The sequence below is a fragment of the Canis lupus genome, chromosome 14 (assembly GCF_048164855.1).
Source record: "Canis lupus baileyi chromosome 14, mCanLup2.hap1, whole genome shotgun sequence".
NCBI lineage: Eukaryota > Metazoa > Chordata > Mammalia > Carnivora > Canidae > Canis > Canis lupus.
This window is the reverse complement of record NC_132851.1, coordinates 48,888,443-48,907,671: the sequence shown is the minus strand read 5'-3', so window position 1 is coordinate 48,907,671 and position 19,229 is coordinate 48,888,443. Positions and strand designations below refer to the sequence as shown.

At 46.4% G+C, this 19,229-nt stretch overlaps 1 protein-coding gene across 3 annotated transcripts in view; it reads right to left on the bottom strand.

Moving 5' to 3' along the window:
• Positions 1-1,156: 1,156 nt before the first annotated feature.
• The window catches only part of PDGFRA (platelet derived growth factor receptor alpha), a 46,013-nt gene continuing 27,940 nt past the window's right edge, over positions 1,157-19,229 (bottom strand). For all 3 annotated transcript variants that reach the window (XM_072775080.1, XM_072775082.1, XM_072775081.1), the window contains exons 14-23: positions 18,824-18,934; positions 18,407-18,560; positions 17,351-17,517; positions 14,947-15,062; positions 14,321-14,443; positions 12,790-12,901; positions 11,358-11,457; positions 11,137-11,242; positions 9,613-9,854; positions 1,157-4,277 (exon numbers count right to left, since the gene is read on the bottom strand). In XM_072775080.1, coding sequence (XP_072631181.1) covers positions 4,130-4,277; positions 9,613-9,854; positions 11,137-11,242; positions 11,358-11,457; positions 12,790-12,901; positions 14,321-14,443; positions 14,947-15,062; positions 17,351-17,517; positions 18,407-18,560; positions 18,824-18,934 — 1,379 coding nt within the window. In that variant the 3' untranslated portion in view covers positions 1,157-4,129. The remainder of the gene's footprint in view (positions 4,278-9,612; positions 9,855-11,136; positions 11,243-11,357; positions 11,458-12,789; positions 12,902-14,320; positions 14,444-14,946; positions 15,063-17,350; positions 17,518-18,406; positions 18,561-18,823; positions 18,935-19,229) is intronic.

Here is a 19,229-nt window from a genome sequence, read left to right as displayed (position 1 = left end):
TTCATGCAGTCATTCCAGTGGCAAAGCATGGGAAACTATAAATGCACCTAGAGGAACATGATTGCATTAATTCTGGTACCCTCCATAAGGTGAAGCTATACAGCTCATTAAGAAATGGGGGAGGTCTGTCTATAGGTACTTCTCACAGAGATCTCTCAAATACAGCATTAAAAGAGAAAAGCAACATAGACTCTGAGAATGAGGTGTCAGTATAGGTTCATCAATTGTAACAAAGTGCCACTCTAGGAGATGCTTATAATGGAGTTGGTTGGGAGAGGGGGGTGTTCATGTGTGGGGGCAGGGAGTAGAGAAGAAACCTCCGTACCCTCCATCCAATTTTGCTGTGAACCTGAAACTACTCTAGGACATAAAAGTCTATTTCTAAAAAAGGAAAAAAGGGTAGGTACTTTACAAAGCATTATGGAGGCACCTGGGTGGCTCAATGGGTTAAGCATCTGACTCTTGATGTTGGCTCAGGTCATGATCTCAGGGCTATGGGATCGGGCTCAGCACCCAGCAGACAGTCTGCTGGAGATTCTCTCTCCGTCTTGCCCCCCTCCCACACCGCTCATGCATGCATGCTCTCTCTCATACTCTCTTCCTAAAATAAAATTAAAAAAATAATAAAATCTTAATTTAAAAAAGTGAACCCCATTTAGGTAAAATATGAAGCAAAAACAGAGATGATCCAACATCCAACATGTTTACCCATTTAGCTAAAATACGAAGCAAAAACAGAGATGTATAAATATGTATAGAAGCAGAGGCACAGAAAAGGAACTGTAAGATAGTCCTCCCTCTGAGAATCAGCACAGAGACAAGGGAAGAAGAGAGAGTGAAAAAAAGACTGGAATCTTTTATATTATGCACATCTACAGGGTTTGAATGTTGTAGACAGTAAATGCTTCCCATGCAATACAATGCTACTAAAACAAACAGTAGGATCAAAGATGAGCCACACGCCAGTCATCTTTAAGCCAAATACTGTGCCTGAAAACGTAACTAGCTCAAATAATGTTTAAATCTTAAATTTCCTATTGGTTTCATCAAAACCATGATCAAGAGTCCTACTGAAATGTTGCTAAGAAAGCAAATTGAATCGAATGGCTTTAGTGTATGTGATTCAGCTAAAAACAAAAGTGCTGGAACCTTAGCATAACTTTAAATTATATATATCATTTATTGAAATATAAAGATCTTCATTTACACGTTTTAAAACAAAAACACGAACGGGGCATTTTGTAATATATTTTTTTTTTTTATCAGTAGACCCTACCTATTGAGTTACTTCTCACACATTCACCACACCACTGTTTTGGAAACACTTAACGTATTTTTCTCTTTATTTTTCTAAAATATAAATTTTGGACATTCAAAAGTGCAACAGTTAATGTGCCTGTGGGGAATATCACAGTCAAAAAAATATAAACAAAGGCAGTGATACAGCTTGTCATAAATGTTTTGGCAGTATTCTCCAAGTCTATATAGAAATACATATATACATATTGATGTATAACATCATTTTATCTCACGTCCCTCTTCACAAAAATAGGACCATTTGTACAGATTGGCAGACCACATTTTAAGGACATCATTGACCGTTTAAAAAAAGTCACAAATTGTGTTTCTCAGGCCAGCTTTGATTGTCTTCATAAAAATAGAAAGCAGGAAGGATTGGCAAATTTTCATCTGGGGACTTTGCAGGAGGCCAAAAAGGAAACAAATCTATGATACACTGAAAACACTGTTTAAAAAAAAAAAAATTGTAGTCACACACAAACTCAGGTGGTTGTATTCATTAGGACTGGGACCTGCTTGTTTGAGAATTTTCATCCAGCTTCATGATGTCATGCAAAACTCAAAGGAACATCAAAAATGCAAAGCACCGACATAAGAAGTCTTATACAAGAGACAGTGAGCGACAAACAGAATGCTTGAGCTGTGATTCTAGAAACACAAATGTATTTCAAGTCTAATTGGCTCTACAGAACCTAGTCAGATTTTCTTTTTTAATTGGCCAATCTGGCTCAGTCTTCACACTTAGTATGAAAAAGGGGGATAAGAAAGTTGGGGCTTGCATTGAGATGGCACCAGTAGGTAGTCAAGTACCTTGTTACTGCTGCTACATCCTCCAACGCATCACCTGCCAGGAGCACGTACAGTGATTGCAGTAATCACAGCCCATGTTTCTTTCATTCGGTGTCAGCAATTAAGCGGTATTGCAAAGAATGCCAATGAACCCACACCAATCAGTTTGACGGTTTGGATGAATGTGACAATCTGTCCTGCCATCTCACCCCAAAATTTCAGCAAAACTTTCAAATCTTTTTTTCACCCAAATATCGACCTGGTTATACAGAGACATGGGACACTGAATTGCCTCATTTTCGTACATGCCATGGGTGGGGGTGGGGTGGGGGGCAAGTTCAGTTGCCCCATGCAGTGGGAAGCGGTGTCTTTATTTTGGAAGCTCTGCCAAACCAAGATTTAGCTTTTCCAGCCTCAGCTAAGGCTGGAAAGTTAAATTAAGGGCAACAATTGCTAGGTATAGGGCATTAAATGTCACTGACCCAAAGCCAAAGATTTAAATAGTAGGCTTCCTGCATGGTTGACTTCTAGCCCAGTTCCAAATTTCCAATTATCTGTTTCCCATGGCAACTTCCTGTAACCTAAGCTGGTGTTCCCCAAACGTGGCTAATCACAACAGCCAAGGAGTTTATAAAAATACAGGTTCCTGCTCCTGGCCAGACTCAGTAATTCAGAAGCTCTAGGATGGGGACCTAGAATTTGGTGATCCTGGCTACGATTACATTTGGGAACCAAGGATCCAGGCTAACGCAGATGCAGCCTTCACTAAACAATGCCTGTATGTTCTCACAGTTTCAAACTAATTCTCTGTGGGGTAGGAGATGAAAGAAAGGGGGAGATGGTCAAGGCATCCTTCGGACTCTTCTAGGGGTCATAAAATTTTAAAAATATAGATGTTGAGCTACACCAGAGTCATCACCAGGCATGAAAATGACCTCTGCAAATTCAATCTTTTTGCTGCTGATTATTTTTTCCACTGGGTAATAACACGAGAAGTCACATTAGGCATAGGCTTACGCCTTTACACTGAGAACATTTAGGATTTAGGGGTTTTTGTTTCTTTCAAATCCCATCACTTCAGAGGGCAGTTAATTGTTTTTAGTACAACGGATTAGTGAACCTAGTCAGTACACAGTTAAAAACACTGACTTCCTGGAAGACACTACCTTTACTTTGTTCTCTATGTTCGACTAAATTTAATCCACTAAAGCTATTACCATATTTTATAGAGAAACATCGGTTATTTGATATAAATGTCAAAAACTGTCAAACTTGTCGCCTACTTAGTAAGAATTTTTTTTTTTTAAATTGTGCTTTCTCTGTAGGGAAAACGTGTTACACATTACACATTTAGCATTACTGATAACAGTAGTATTATACACGTAGATTACAATATGAAAATGAGTTGGTGGGCTTCTAAAGGACCCAAATCTAGTAAACAAGGTTGGTTAATTATTATTCTTTTTCTCTTTAACACACACACAAAAAAAAGGAAAATGCTATAGTACCAGTACCTTTTAAGGTTCAAAAGTGGTTTTGCATGTACTTCATAGAGGAGTTCAGCAGCAGCTGATACCAGGTTTCAAGCAGGAAGTACATGGATGGGTTGAGTGGTCTCTTTAGAAGTCCAGAGAAGACAGTTAATACAAATCTAAACACATCCTCAGTTAGAGTTATTTACATAATTACAATGGAGTTTTCTCACAATAGAAGTCGTGTATGTTGGAATCTCACCAATGCCCTTGAAACACAAAGTTCACCTTCTGTGTGGCCTATCACCTCCTTGTCCATCTGTCTCCAAACTTCACACGCTGCTGAGATGCTACGGAAGCATTGCAAGAGGCAACACTGAAAAAGTTCATTTTGAAACATGCCATCCATCCACAGTTCGCAGGCTCCCTGAGGCCCTTGGCTGGGAACTTCTCTTTACACCTCACCCAAATCCTCCTCCCAAACTTTGCATTGCAATAAAGTGGTTTTCTTAAAGGGATCCAAGGTGGCTCCAAGAGTGGAAGGTACCTCCCCCCCTCACATCTGGCAGTCACAGGAAGCTGTCCTCTACCAGGTCTGAGGAGTCTATGCCAATGTCGTCCATCATGTCGATGTCCTCGATGGTTTCGTCCTCTCTCTTGATGAAGGTAGAGCTGCTGGAACCTGTCTCGATAGCGCTTTCTTCTGAGGTCTGCGAGCTGGAGGAGGGAGAGGATAAGAAAGGGTAAGCCCAGGTACAGACCAACGAGACTGTGGTTGGGTGGCAAGGGTGGCCCCCACCCATCCATCCAAAGGCGAAGGAGCTCTTCCTGCGAGACCCTTTGGCATTCGACCTAAAGCCACCCAATCTGGCAAGACTGCCTCCAAGCCAGGCAGCTACTCATCAGGTGTCATGTCACAGTAGACCCCATGCAAACTCAAGATCCACAGGTCATCTCCACACCTTGGTCTCCCTTCTCTTCTCTCAAATCTTCCAGCAGAGTTGCTAACAAGCTGGGACAATTTCTACTGTCCCTACTTGGTCCTAGTGGAAAAGAGAGTAACCAGAGCCTGATGGGGAGACAATGGGGGAAGGAAGAGCACAGAGGGCTGAAATCAGCTGTGACTACAACTGAGCAGTCACCTGCTGTCCGTGAAACCCCTGAGTGTCCAAACAGTGTTCTCAGGATCTGAGCCCACTCCCCGGGAATGCCGTCCTCACCCTCCTCTTTACATACAACACCCCCCCAACTCCCCCAGCCTTGCTCCTGAACACCCGGTGAAGGCTCTTACCCACTAGAGCAGAGGCTGAAAGGAACAACGTTCTAGAGTCGGAAAGCCTGGGGTCTGGAATCATCCACCACTGAGCAGCTGTGGGAGTCACACAAGTCACTTAACCCCCACTGAACTTGTTCCCTGCCCTACAGAATTGGGATGACAATAGTGTGTGACAATATTCCCATTTGTCAGGCTGATCAAATAAGGTAATAATCATAAAGCACTGAGCACAGTGCCTAGAACATACTAAGTGCCCAATAAACATTAGCTATCATTATTATTATTATTAGTCAACTACTTGCCTAGGGTCCAGATAGCAGACAATAACAGGAAGTAGGTGCTAATGTTCTTACATGTGATCATGCCATTATGATTATATAGGAGAGTATCCTTATCGTTTTCTTATTAAAGATTTGTTATTTATTTGACAGTGCGTGCGAGGGAAGGGGGTGCCAAAAAAGAGGGAGAAGCAGATTCCCTGCTGAGCAGAGAGCCCGATGTGGGGCTGGATCCCTGGACCCTGAGGATCATGACCAGAGCCAAAGGTAGACACTCAACCGACTGAGCCACCCAGGCACCCAGAGTATCCTTGTTCTTAGGAGATGTTTGCTGGAGTTTCAAAAACATTTTTTAAAGACTTATTTATTTATTTGACAATAAGAGAGAGAGAGAGAGAGAGAGAACATGAGCAGAGGGAGGGGCTGAGGGACAAGGAGAAGCAGACTCCGCACTGAGCAGGGAGCCAGCCCAGATCGCTGGGATCACGACCCAAGCTGAAGGCAGACGTTCAACTGACTGAGCCACCGAGGTGCCCAGGAGTTTCAAATGTTTTAGCAAGAAAAAAAAAGTATGAGTGTGTATGTGTGTGGTACATACACACTCCTACACGTTACACGTTATTAAATATGTAGTATGTGTTGCGTACGTATATAAAATAGGCATAACCAGACATTACACGGTCAGGTAAACCAAATGTGGCAAAATGTTAGCAACTACTAAATCTAAATGGTAGATGGAGTAGTCTCTCCATTTTCTGGACACTTAAAATTTCTCACAAAGAGTTTTAGAAAAATAATTTTCCCTGGTCTCTAGCCTGTAAGGATTCCCTGTCCGTCTTCCCATCTCTGAACGGTCTTAACCTCATCCTGCAGACTGCAAGATGTCTGCATCTATCTCTTTGCTCCCAGCAGGGTATCTGCTGACAGGCAGGACAGTCTGTCCTCACCACGAGGCTGCTGACCTAACAGGTAACCCACCGTCCGGCTGGCCAGCCGGAGAAGGAGGCTCACATGCATGCCCAACAGGGGGCTGTCAACCCTGCCAGCTGTTTTCCTCCCGGAGGGCCAGCCAGGGGACTGAGCGCGACAGGTAGATGCCCATGGGAAACAGTCTGCTGCCATCCTGCGGCCTGGAGAGCTCTTAGAACCTGTAGGGTTACCACACTGGGGTTTCCTTTCCCAACCCCACAGACTGGGCCCTTCCCTGTGACCGAGCTTTTGTCTCCCTTCCTGCTTTGTACTCCACCCTGCCCCCCGACTTACACCCTGGTCCTGGAATCTCACTGCGAACCGCAGTCCACTGGACTGGTCTTGAGAACCATGTGGTCCTGACAAGCCCTCTCCCTGGGAGGCCAGACATACCATACCTGGTTCCTCGGGCCCTGGCCAGTAGCTGGAGGCCTGAGTCGACCCTTGGGTATGGACCCCAAGCCAGCTAGGACCTGCATTTAGGAGACTTCTTTGGCCACTGTGATTCGGACGAATGGCTGAGTCCTACGAGGCAGTTGCCCCCTTGCACTGACCCTCCTGGGCCTGGCATGCTCCTCTCTGCCAGTCTCCCTCAGAGAGAAGGCCGGGGTGTGGGCATGGGGGAAGCTAACTTCACGGAGACTCAGCACCAGATCATCCTTGCTGCTTGCCAGGCTTCATGGTGGTCCTGGAGCTGATGACTAGGCTTACCTCTGATTCCCAAACTACCATGGCCATCTTGTGACCCAGGGCCTGGCTTCCAATAGTCACTGACCTAGCACCCCCAAACTGTCTATAGTAAGCAAGGCCAGGTCTTTCTCATGCCCACTCCCTCCCAAGGCCAAGCCTCCTGAGCCCAAAGAGAGGATTCCATGGGACCACTACCACTTCCTAGACCCAGAGCATCCCAACTCTGGGATCCACCCACCTCTGTGATGGACTGAACTGTATCCCACCCCACCCCCTAAAATTCCCACGTTGAAGCCGTAATCCCCATTGTGATTATATTTGAAGACAGGGCCTTTTAGGAGGTAATTAAAGTTAAGTGAGGTCGTTAAAGTGGGGCTCTTACCCAATCGGACTGGTGTTCTTGTAAAAGGAAGAGACATCTGTGATGCACACACAGAAAAAGACCATGTGAGGACACATTAAGAAGATGGCCATCTGCAAGCCAAGGAAAGAGGCCTCAGGAAAAAATATCAAACCTGCCGACACCTTGATCTTGGATTTCCAGCCTTCAGAACTGCGAGCAAATAGATTTCTACTGTTTATACCCCCAAATCTATGATACTGTGTAACAGCAGCCCAAGCTGATCAAGACGCTCACCACGTTCAGCCCACCTGTCAGGGCCACAGTCTCACCTGACCTGGGATAGTCATTTGGGACATACTTTGTACAATTTGAAAATCAAACATTATCACCCTGGCAGAAGTTTTAATTATCTAATACAACAACTATCTATCAGCTAGAATGGTTCTCTCCATGTAACAGATGTCAAATTCTGCAGCTCAGCTTCGTGTACCCCCAAAAAAGTTCTGAGCACCTTTCTTATGTTGTTCATCAATACAACTTTCTAACTTAACTTAGAAGCAAAACCTTTTTATAACTGCTCTATTATTCAGAGCCCCCACAAACAAAATAACCAAACTGGATGGCAGATCTGGGGTAGAGGGCGACCACACATACCCAAAGCTCAGAGAAACATTTTGCCAAAAGAATATAAACATATTTTTGAAATCATCCTGAGCAAAAGTTAAGTCAGAGCACTCTGCCCAACCTCCAATTCTCATCACACATTCCAAACACACGCAAAAAAAAAAAAAAAAAACCCACAATTATACTTTTTAAATTCATACCAATTCATACCTGGTTCATACCAACAGCAAAGGGATGTCACAATCACAAGGCTCCAAATTGATAATGCCATGTGCTTTTGCCTAAATAACGATATGTAGCTAACCAAATGACTGAGGAAGAAGGGACCAGAGTATCCTGAACGAAGAAGGGAAAAAAAGAGAGACGGAGACTCCTGTGCATCTTGGACCTGGAACCAAGGACCACTATGATCACTTTCCCCTGCCTCTGTTCAAGGCCTACGCAAAGATGGTGGGAGCCTGGGATGCCCCTTTCATGAGGAGACTGTGGGAGCTCATGGCTCTGGTCCTAGCTGGATGTTAGCATCACCTTGGTAATAAATTAATGGATCCAGGCAATGGTCGCCAATGGCTGTTAATGTCACAGAGGCAGAGTCAACTGGACAGTGTGTAATTTCCGATGGACACACACAGCACCATCTTTGAAGCACACTTGCCAAAAATCTAACCTGAGCCACAGCAAGCCTCTAGCCTCCCAGCTTACAGCCAATACAGGAGACAAAGCACGTGGTAAGACACACGACAGGGTGCAATCAGCAAGATTCTGAACGTGGGAACATTACGGGCAAATGTCCCGGTTTCTTCACAAATACTATGCAAAGGGGTACGAAGGTGCAGGACAAATGTATAGGGACACAGCAATTAAATGCCATGTGAGACTCCTGCTTGGGTCCCAATTAGAACAAAACAAATGCAAAACCATATTTATGAGATAGGGAAATCAGAGCACCGAATATTTGATGCTCCTAATGATTTATTGTCAACTGGTGGGGGAAGATAACAGTATTGTAGTTATTTTTAATAACCTAATAACTCCAGTTACTTTTTTAAATAGAGGCTTTATCTTTTAGAGGCACAATAATGGAGTATTTATGGATGAAATGATATGATGTCTAGAATTTGCTTCAAAATAATCCAAGGAGAGTAGTAGCCGAGTAGGTACGCTATTCATGCAGTCTGGCCCTGAGCTCCTAAATGCTCAAGTTGGGTGACAGATTAATTGACAGTTCACTATTCGACCTGAACCAGACATGTGTGAAACCTTCCATTACACAGAGATAAAAAGAAGGAACAAATCAGCAGAAGGCGCCTGGGATCCATTCCCAGAGATCCTAACTTGTTGGTCTGGATGAAGTTTGTAGACCAGCTCTCAAGCCTCCCCAGGTGATCTGAACTTGGGGTTCAGAGCTACTGGTGCAGCATGGAAAAGCCCAGTTTAGACTCTCTCTCGGCCTTCTCCTCGGTTCCAGGACTCATATAGAAAACAACGACAGAGGCTTAGGGTATCTCAATATTCAGGGCTGCTGTGGCGGTTTGATCAAACTCCCTGAGGACTCAGGTCAAAGACCCTCTATCAGGGAAGCATGTCCCTGACTGTTCTACAGCACTCCACCCCCCCAGCCCCAGGGGCCCGCATTAGGATCCTTTGGGAAACAGACCCCTCAGGACCTCTACGACTGGCCACCCTGCACAGATGCACCTGGGGGCCCGCCTCGGGGCCTCTGCGACTGGCCGCCCTGCACAGATGCACCTGGGGGCCCGCCTCGGGGCCTCTGCAACTGGCTGCCCTGCACAGATGCAGTGGGGGGACCAGCCTTGGGGCCTCACCACCAGGGTGCTGGGAAGTGGGGGGCAGCTCAGCAGGCAGCCCTACCTGTGTCTGTTCCTCTTGCCCAGGTCTTCCTCCTCGGGCACCGGGTCGATGTCGGGCAGGGGGATGATGTAGCCGCTGTCGGCGCTCAGCCTCTGCTCGTCCAGGCTGCCCTCCCAGTCCTTCAGCTTGTCCTCCTCGTTTTTGTAGGTGACGCCGATGTAGGCGTTGTCTGAGTCCACGCGCATACGCGCCACGGCGGGGTGGTCGCTCTTCAGGAAGTCCAGGTGAATCTTCTCGTAACTCTGCAGACATGCACGTCACATGGTCACCCGAACTGCGAAAGGGACGCTCAGAACCGACGACCATTTAACCACCTGTGTCTCCACACAGCCTCCCAGACAAAGGGGCTTAGACAACTGAAGGAGGCTCAGAGGTCAAATGTCCCCAGAGGCCTCTGACCTAGGAAAGGGCCACCGATGCCATCCTGCCAATGAGCTCTCTCATTCACCTTAAGATTCAATGAGCCCCTTCTCTGAGTCAGTAGCTAGGACTATGCCCCCCACTCCCCCTCACACACACACCCACTCCCTTCTCTGGGACTAGCATGGACCCTTCTGGTCCCCATTCAATAGTCTCTCCAGGGCTTGGATGGATCCCAATAAGGGGTGACAAGGACTTCCACTGGGAGCACCATCCCTAAAACCTGCCTGATCCCTAAATCTTGGGGAAATCTAACTCAAAACTTAGAGAGCTTTGATCTAAAAAGACCCCATTTTCAACAACAGGTCCAGGCTCCAGCCACCAACACGTCTTACTTAACCCAGCCAGAGTGTCTGACTGACCTGCCATAATTTCCTTCTGCTTCCTCATTGCCTCACTTACAGGAGCTGTAATGGGCAGTGAAATAACCAATAGACACAAGTATTTAACTCCCAGTTCAGCACGCGACCTTCTCTTTGAGAAGAAGGAGAAGCAATAAATACGAAGACTCTACAGAGTGACTAATCTGAACCTCAGAAATTGGGTTTATTATACAACTATGTCTGGGGTTCCTGCACAGCATCTCAGCAGAAAGTTGTTTCACTCATTAACATATCCTGCTTGGTTCCATGAAATTACATTTGTTCCTTTGAACAATGCTTCCTATTCCACAAAAAAAAAAACCAGCTGGAGCCACAGATAACAGCTGAGGTTGTTCCTTCCAGTCAGCTGGTAAAAGCCAATTTCACATGGATTTAAGTGCATTCAAATTAGCGATTTAATGGCTGTGGATGCCCTGAGACTTTTAACCGCACAGTAGCTTCAGATACTCAAACATCTGGAGAATAAAGTGCTTACAGGTGTTGCACACTTGAGATGAAAGGGGAGCCCTGCAGAAAGGGGAGGGTTTTCATACATCACTGCTACCAGGGGCCTGGGGAGCGCTCCATGAAGCCTTGGCCCCTGGATCACTCTTTCTCCTCCTCTGAAAATGTTCCTTCAAAACAGTGTTGAAGGACGCTGCTCACTTGCATAACTACCAGCTGTTGACTCCTCCCCCTTTGCCCATTCCTCTCCACCCATCTTTGAGGGGCCCGGACAAACCTTCTTATATTGTCCAGGCAGCAGATTCTCCACGATCTCGCTCAGGTGGTAAAAGGAGGGTCTCTTCTCCGGTTCACTGTGCCAGCACTTCACCATGATCTCATAGCTGCAGGGGCACAGAGATCAGAGTGGGCACAGGGAGGAGTATCAAGCACCCCCCACCCAAGCCAGGGACCCGCTGGGCATGAACACAAGGCCCATGAGGTGGGGAGGGGGCTCACACTTCACTGGTGGCGTGGTCAGGCTTGGCCATCCGGTATCCACTCTTGATCTTATTGTAGAAAGTAGAATCCACCATCATGCCAGGGTAGGGTGTGCCGCCTGAAAACCAGAGAAAACCACCAGGATTTACAAGCCTGTGGTACACTGAGGAAACGCTCAGGGTGAACCTATAGAAAACATTTGGGGATCCCCACCTGAAGTTCCGGTTCTTTCGAGAAAATTAAGTATTATCTCCTTGACTTCACAGGATTCCCCTAAGTCTTAAATGTAACTAAGGCTTAATGTTGGTCAAGTCCCGACACCCTAGGCTAAACTTCTACATCTTTAGGAAAAAGCACAAAAGTGGTTTTTTTCAATGTTTCTGACTATTGGATCCGCATACAGAAAGCAAAATAGAAGAGCAGGAGAAATTCTGAACCATTGAAGGCAAAAAAGAAAAATCATTTTCACCAAAAGTGTTCAAATAACTAGAGCAAAAGTCCAAGTTGGGGCTTGAAAGATCTAGATAATGCTCTGCCTTAAAAAAAAAAAAAAAAAAAAAAAAGATCTATTTATTTGGGAGAAAGAGAGAGTGTGCACACATAGAGCGAGAGGGAGAAGCCGATTCCCTGCTGATCAGAGAGCCTGATGCAGGGATCGATCCCAGGACCCCAAGACCATGACCTGAGCTGAAGGCAGATGCTTAAACCAACTGAGCCACCCAGGCGCCCTGATAATTCTCTGCTTTTAATAGACTGCGAGACTCAGTCAAGTCTCACACTGAGATGATCCACAGTGACGTCCAAGCAGCAGAGAGAACTAGAATCGAAAAAGGAGGGGAGGCAGGGAAGAAAGCCTTTCCTACCACATTAAGGCAACAGAATTCACGAAACATTTCGATTTCTATGGCCAAGGCCAAATCAAGCTTAGGTTCCTCTCTAAAGCCTTCCAAAACCACAGGACCCTTTTCTCCTTTCTCGCTCACTTTTAAATCAGCACCCCACAGTTCACTGCTACATGGAGGTGGTCCCCCACCAGCCGAACTATCTGAGGTCAGGGTCATGAATGGCTCCTGCCTCAGGGCCCTCACGTGGCACACAGGGGTACCTGTGCCCTTCGGGCCCTGGTGACTGAGTATAACTGGATGACCAGAATGTTCCTCTCCTCCCGAACAATGGCCAGGAGGGCCAGCCATGTCCTGTCCCTCGCCATACTACTTTTCACCTGAGCATCGATCCCCACGAAGCAAGGGGGAGGCAGCTCTCCACTGGGGAACCCTACTTAACCCAAAGCCCCAGGTGAAAAAGCAGCAAGTGGTTTCAATCAGCTGCAGAACACCCGACTCAGAGCTCGGATCTTAACATCATTTATACCCCGGAGCTTCGAAAACAGTGTTTTCCTTCCAGTATTGTTCCAGAACAACCCACATGAGCAGAGATGTCAGGCCCGTACCAAGGGAAAAGATCTCCCAGAGCAGGATGCCGTAGGACCAGACGTCACTCAGCGTGGTGTAGAGGTTGTCGAAGATGCTCTCGGGAGCCATCCACTTCACGGGGAGAAAGGTCTGCATGGAAAGAGGGAGGACATGAATCCCGGCATACCCACGGCTGAGCTACAGCCGCAGAAATAGTGGGGGTTCTCTTTGGACCAATAATAACTTGCACTAAGAACCCTGCCCACGCTTGACGGGATGAGCCCTGGGTGTTATTCTATATGTTGGCAAATTGAACACCAATAAAAAAATTAATTAAAAAAAAAGAACCCTGCCCACAAAATCTTGGTGTTTTTGGTTCGGTACTACCCTCTCCGCACTCAGAAGAGTGTCTGGCACCTAGTGGGTGCTCAATCAATGCCTGATGAATGAGATGGGCGACGCTGCCTCTTATGTCCTCGCAAGGACTAACATCCAAAAATATTTAATCCTGAGTGTTTTACCCAAAAAGCGAGAGCCCTGCATGGGCCTCTCTCCTATTTGCAGGTGTTCCCAGGAACAAAATTAAAAGCACACCCAGGGATCCGAGAACCAACCACATTTTCGAACTTTAAGAAATAGTCATTTCATAATTTTGCAGCCTCTTTCGCGAGGCTGGTGCCAGCCGCGGTGGAAACCCTACGTGAGGCCAACACGTGAAGTGACCACATGCGCATCCTTCGGGCCTCTGGGAGGGCTGGTGAGATCACAGTCATCGGCTGCCTGAGCAGGTGACAGTGTGTCTCCACCAAAGTCCACTGATCTGTTCGAGGTGCCTAAAGCTACAGGCCGCAGCCGCACAGCACACGAAACCCAGGGAGGCTGGACACAGACCAGTGGCCTTCTGGGGGTGGACGCAGCAACCCTGAGAGGCGTCACGGCCAGCGCAGTGGGGTGATTTGGAATTGTACCTACAGGTGGCAAATGTATTCCGAGTTACCGCATCCGTTCAGAGGGGGAAGGGGTGGGGAGCAGAGCTCGCGTGTTAATTTAGAATGACTGTCTCCCAGGAAATTGTGCCTCTAATATCTATTCATGCAAATGCTCTCGATGCGTTAGGGCTCAGAGATGCCATTTGCAAAGTTGATAAAGTTAGAGATGCTCTCTTTGGAAATGAAGGCGCACACACGGGCACATACGATTAAGAGCTAACGCTTGCCGAGTGCTTGTAGGTTCCAGGCCCTGTTCTAAGCACTTCACGTTAAAGTCACTGAGTCACCCATGGCCATCCAGGAGATTATCAGTGCTGGCTGCTGATAGGGAAACTGAGGTACAGAATGGTCAAGCCACTTGCCCCAAATCTCCACACTCGTAAGGGCTGGAGCCAGTACTCACAGCCAAGCAGTCTGGCCCCCAAGCCTGTGCTTTTCCTACTGGCTCCCTGGAGCCCATTCATGAATTTCATGGACTCCACATTAAAAATAGGGACACTGAATGGCCAGAAGCAACACCTAGTTTGGGAGATTCAGTGAGGAAAGGTGGGCTTGTCAGGTGAGGGGAGAGAGCACCTACACTGCCTTTAGACACATAGTTTGAATCGTGCATGATGTCTCTGGCCAGGCCGAAGTCGCAGATCTTCACGATTTTCCCTTGTGCCAGGAGGACGTTTCGAGCAGCCAGGTCCCGGTGGACACACTGCATGGAAAGGGAAGGAACAACAGAGTCTGTCCATCTGCCGCTAGATCAAGTCAGCCCTGCAGGGTTGGCCACTTCATCATGGTGCTGGGAGCTGCGGGGCCCCCTTAGGGAGGCTGTCCTGGCACCTTTGTGAGCTCACCTCCTCCAGGCTCTCCTCCCAACCCAGAGGGAGAACCCAAGATATATGAAAACTTATGGCCATTCATGTACCAATTTTGTAGACCTGACATCATTATTCATAAGAGCTTAAGAGTGTAAACAACTTGAATGTTCATCCGCTGAAACATAAATAAAAACATAGCATATCTAAAAAAAAAAAAAAAAAAAAAGAAAACAGCTCTAGAGCAGACACTTGATGACCTCAGCCTCCCCACTACGCTCTGGGGAAAAGGAAGAGAGAAGCAACCATGGCTACTGGCCTCTTGGAGACTTTGCACGCCCCCCTCACTCGGGCCTGGGGCCCGCGTCTACAGAGAACTCTGTTCCGTGAACACACTTACATTTTTCGAAGCCAAAAACTCCATTCCTCGCGCAACTTGATAGGTGAAGCTCAACAAATCCAACAAAGTAAGGCCTTCTGAGTTATCATCCGAAAGGAGGTTTTTGACTTCGGAGTCTGCAGAAAAGGAATTAAGCGTGTTGGCCCTGGAGGATGGTGTGAAACATGCCCCACCGGGCCACTTGTCAGGTTGCACAGGCTCGTCCAAAGAACTGGTCTAAGATGATGTTCCAATGGTGATTCCAGACCTCACGGGTGGGTGCGTCAGCCATGCAGACGTGCTACCATTAAAAAGAAATCTATCCGCGGAAATACGTATCTGGCTTATACACATATACATCCACAAGCACCAGTCTAGTGGGTTCTCACACATGTTTTGTTGTTTGCCTCCCAAATTTCTTTTTTCAGCCCTAGTTAGCAAGTTACCTTGGCCACCTCCCTAACACACACACATACACACAATCTTCCATGATGAATATACATGAGGTTCCCTTTGAAAAAGTAGCTTCTAGGAATTCCTTTTTTTTTTTTCTTTTTTCTTTTTATAGCCACCTTCATGGTGTTTGGCTCATTTCCTGAATAAAATCAAGCCCCAGTCAGACTAGAGGTAGCCATCTTAAAGGTCAGTGCCAATGACTTTGCATTTAGTTCCTTTTGTAACTTGTCCACTTTCCCTAGTTAGTCCCGCCTGGAAAGGTCCCAGGGTTTTCGAGGAAGGAGGTAATCTAGGCCAGCACTTCTCATTTCTTTTTAAAAATTTTCAGGCAAGTGAAGAGTAGCTGCAGCCATTCACATTTTTCCAGCCAGCTAGGAGAAGGCCAGAAAGCAGTGGTCTGCCTGCCAACAGGGCCCAGGCTGAGCATGAATCAGGTTCCCCTGACATCTGGAGCCAGGTCCAGCCTGGGAAGCGATGTAAACTATTTTTAACAATGCGGGAGGGGAGAGGAAGCACTGGTTCCGACAGCTCTCATTGGCTACTCTTTTAAAAGGGCTTGGAAGTTTACCCATTTGGCAATGAGAAGTGAATGGAACTTGGAAGTGCAGCAATGGAAAATATTCTTGTGTCCCGAGCTTTGCAAAACAAGCACATTCTTTTTTAACAGATTGTACCTTTCACTTAAGAACCTCGCAAGCATTCTGAGCATATCAGTGATTTCTAAAATAATTTCCATGGCAGCCCAACACTTTTTTTGCATTGACTAATGGGAGGGCTCAGGCCCAATAACACAAAACCACAAGACGCGTCAACATCAGACCCAGGCCCAATAACACAAAACCACAAGACGCGTCAGACCCCTTCCTCAATCCGAGTCTGGGATCAGATGAGAACCTGGAAGGGCCACCCCCGCCCCCTCAGAAGAGGGGTGGTCCATCTGCTATGGGCATCAGCGAGGCTCCCTGGAGTTTATAAATCAATGCAACCCTGCCACATGTTCATCTGTTTTGAAAAACCAGACAGACCTTCCTCCAAACATTCAATAGAAACACCCAACACTCTTGTCAGAAAAATAGAACCTCAAATTGTCTACTTCCCAGTTTCTATCACGAAGTAGATATTAACAAAGCTAAAAGCAAGGGCTACTGAACTCATAGATACCAAAGACTTATATAATTAAAATCTTAAGAATAGTATCAGAAACCAATATAAGGCAGCCATCTTTTTATTTTGCCAATAAGGGCACTGAGCGGGGAAAAAAAAATCAATGATCACCACACTTCCATTGGAAAAAAAAAAAAAAAAAAGGCATGTTAACACCGAAAAAGGAAGATAATTATATCAGGGTAAATAATCCTTTAAAAGGATTACATTTAAAATATGAAAATACATTGCATTATTAGGTCTTTATTCTTTTTCCTCTTTTCAATTCACAGGCCACAAACTTCTGAAAACATGTCACAGACCCAGTTGTGCAGACATGCATTCAGGGACCACGGCCTGGCAGTCCTGCTCAGCATGCCCGTCCTGCTCAGCATGCCCGCTCACCTTCCTCTGAGTGTATTTTTTTTTAAAGGAGGCTCCATGCCCAGAATGGAGCCCAACACGGGGCTTAAACTCAGGACCCTGAGATCGAGACCTGGGCTGAGATCAAGAGTCAGATGTTTAACTGATGGAGCTACCCAGGCGCCCCTTCCTCTGAGTATTTTAGATATAGGTTCCCACCACTGTCTGAAAGTAGAGCATTCCTATAAAACCCTTTGTAAGCCAAAATGATGTAAAGCAAGGAAAGCAATTACTATTGGGAAAAAAAAAATCCTTTTTGGACTTCTTTCATGAGTGAAAACCAGTACTTATGTAGGTGTTTCCTAAAAGCAGAGTGGCATAAACCAAACTTCCAGGTAGCAGGGGAAATCTGTATCCTATTAAACCCCTGGAAGATGCAAAGAGTGGACACTGACGTTTTTACCTAACATAGATTTCTTCTTGTACGAGGCTGGACGATCATACAGCGATCTCTGGATGTCCGAGTACTTAGAAACCTCTTTCCTTTCCAGCATGGGGACATACTGTGTGGTGTCAGCTTGCTTCATGTCCATGTAGTCACCGTTGTTTTCAAAAGACAAAATAACGTAACTGTAAAAAAACAGAAGAAACCTGATTCAGGGCGCCCCTCCGGAGTGGCCATTTCACATTCAGTAGACGACGACCGGGTGCCCACAGTGTCCAAGGCGGTGCCGTAGGTATGGTGGCAGCAGAGGGTGAGCAAAGGCACAACCAAGGGGTGCCCTTCGCGTGGGGTAGTCGAGCTGAGATGAGCATTAACCAATAATCGCAGAAATACATGGCTCATCTCAACTCAGGTGGGCCTTCCTTATTCTTCTCTGCTTTTCAATTCACAGGCCACAAACCTGGGCCACAGGACCACACGGCTTGGGCAGACGTTTCCTGCTACTCAGTAAACTTAGGGCCAGTTTGGTGGTGTCCATCGAGTAATTCAATATAAAGTGGACTTGTACTTTCTGATCCTACAGAACTTTATATCCACACAGACCTTCACAGCCACATATAGGTTCCTGCAGTTGGGACTACCACCGCTGGCCTGATTTATAGGCCCAGGCTCAGCAAAGACCAGAATCTCAAACTTGGAGATCCTCAGTTTCTCACAAGATAGCAGCACTGGGGCATCCCTGGCCAGAGCCGTATTTTGCAGGTCTTAAGTGGACCACATTTTAACAGCAAAATGGCTCCCAGGATGATTCCAACTCTTGCTTCTACTCCAACCTTTCAGCAAGCGCCGCACACCCCCCCCCCCCCCAACCCCGCCATGATATCTGGTCCAAAACACCTGCAGACAGGTATGAATTGGTGGTGTCAGGGGATGACGGGCAGGGTGGCTAGATGCTAAATCTTGCTGCCTACTGGCCCTGGATCTGCAGACATGGGTTCCACCAAGACATGGGTGCTCTCCACTGGTGAGGCTTGTAAGCCAATGATTCGCAGCAACGTGTCCCCTTGCACCCACCTCCGTGTGCTGTCATCAGCAGGGTTCAATCCAAAAATGTCCAACTCTTTCTTTGGCTTCTCCGGGTGGCGGCTCAGGAAGCTATCTCTATTCTTATGCAAATAGTTGACCAAATCCCCATAGAAGCAGTACTCGGTGATGATGTAAATGGGGCCTGTGGGAACCAAAACCAGTGAAGAAATGGGTATGAGAATCAAGAACAGAAAAGCCATGAAATGCTATGTTTGCACCGGCAGGAGATGTTGCTCAAAAACAAGGAGCTTCCATCAATTCAGCAGCATCCGGGCAACTCCGTTCAAGGGACTTCTATTTGCTGGCATGTTTGGAGGTTGAGAGTAAGAATTTTAAAGAGCCTGGACAGTCCTCACAACGATAGGTCTTCTATAAAAATCCTCACTCCCAGGGCAGGAAGCCTACCTGACTTGGTACAGGCTCCCAGCAAGTTCACAATGTTTAAATGCGGCCCCAGGTGAGTCATTATCTTCAGTTCCGACATGAGAGCTTGTTTTTCACTGGATCTGGCTGTGGCTGTTGAAGAAATAAATCACGCATCAGTTCAAGTGATTTCTTTCCCAGGAAAAGCCAATAACATGGCTCACCCTCTGATTGGGTATCATTTTATTTACCAAGAGTCCAAAAGCGAAACACATAGTCACTTGGTCTAGGCTCTAATAACGAATGCCTAGTCTTCAGGGTAAAAAGAAGTCACCAAAAAATGACAACTTTTCATGTTCCAACATACAGGCCGCAAAAAAGAATCGAAATAATCCAACTGAGAGAAGAGTCTAAATCCACCTAAAACCTAGAATCAAAAGAACCAAGA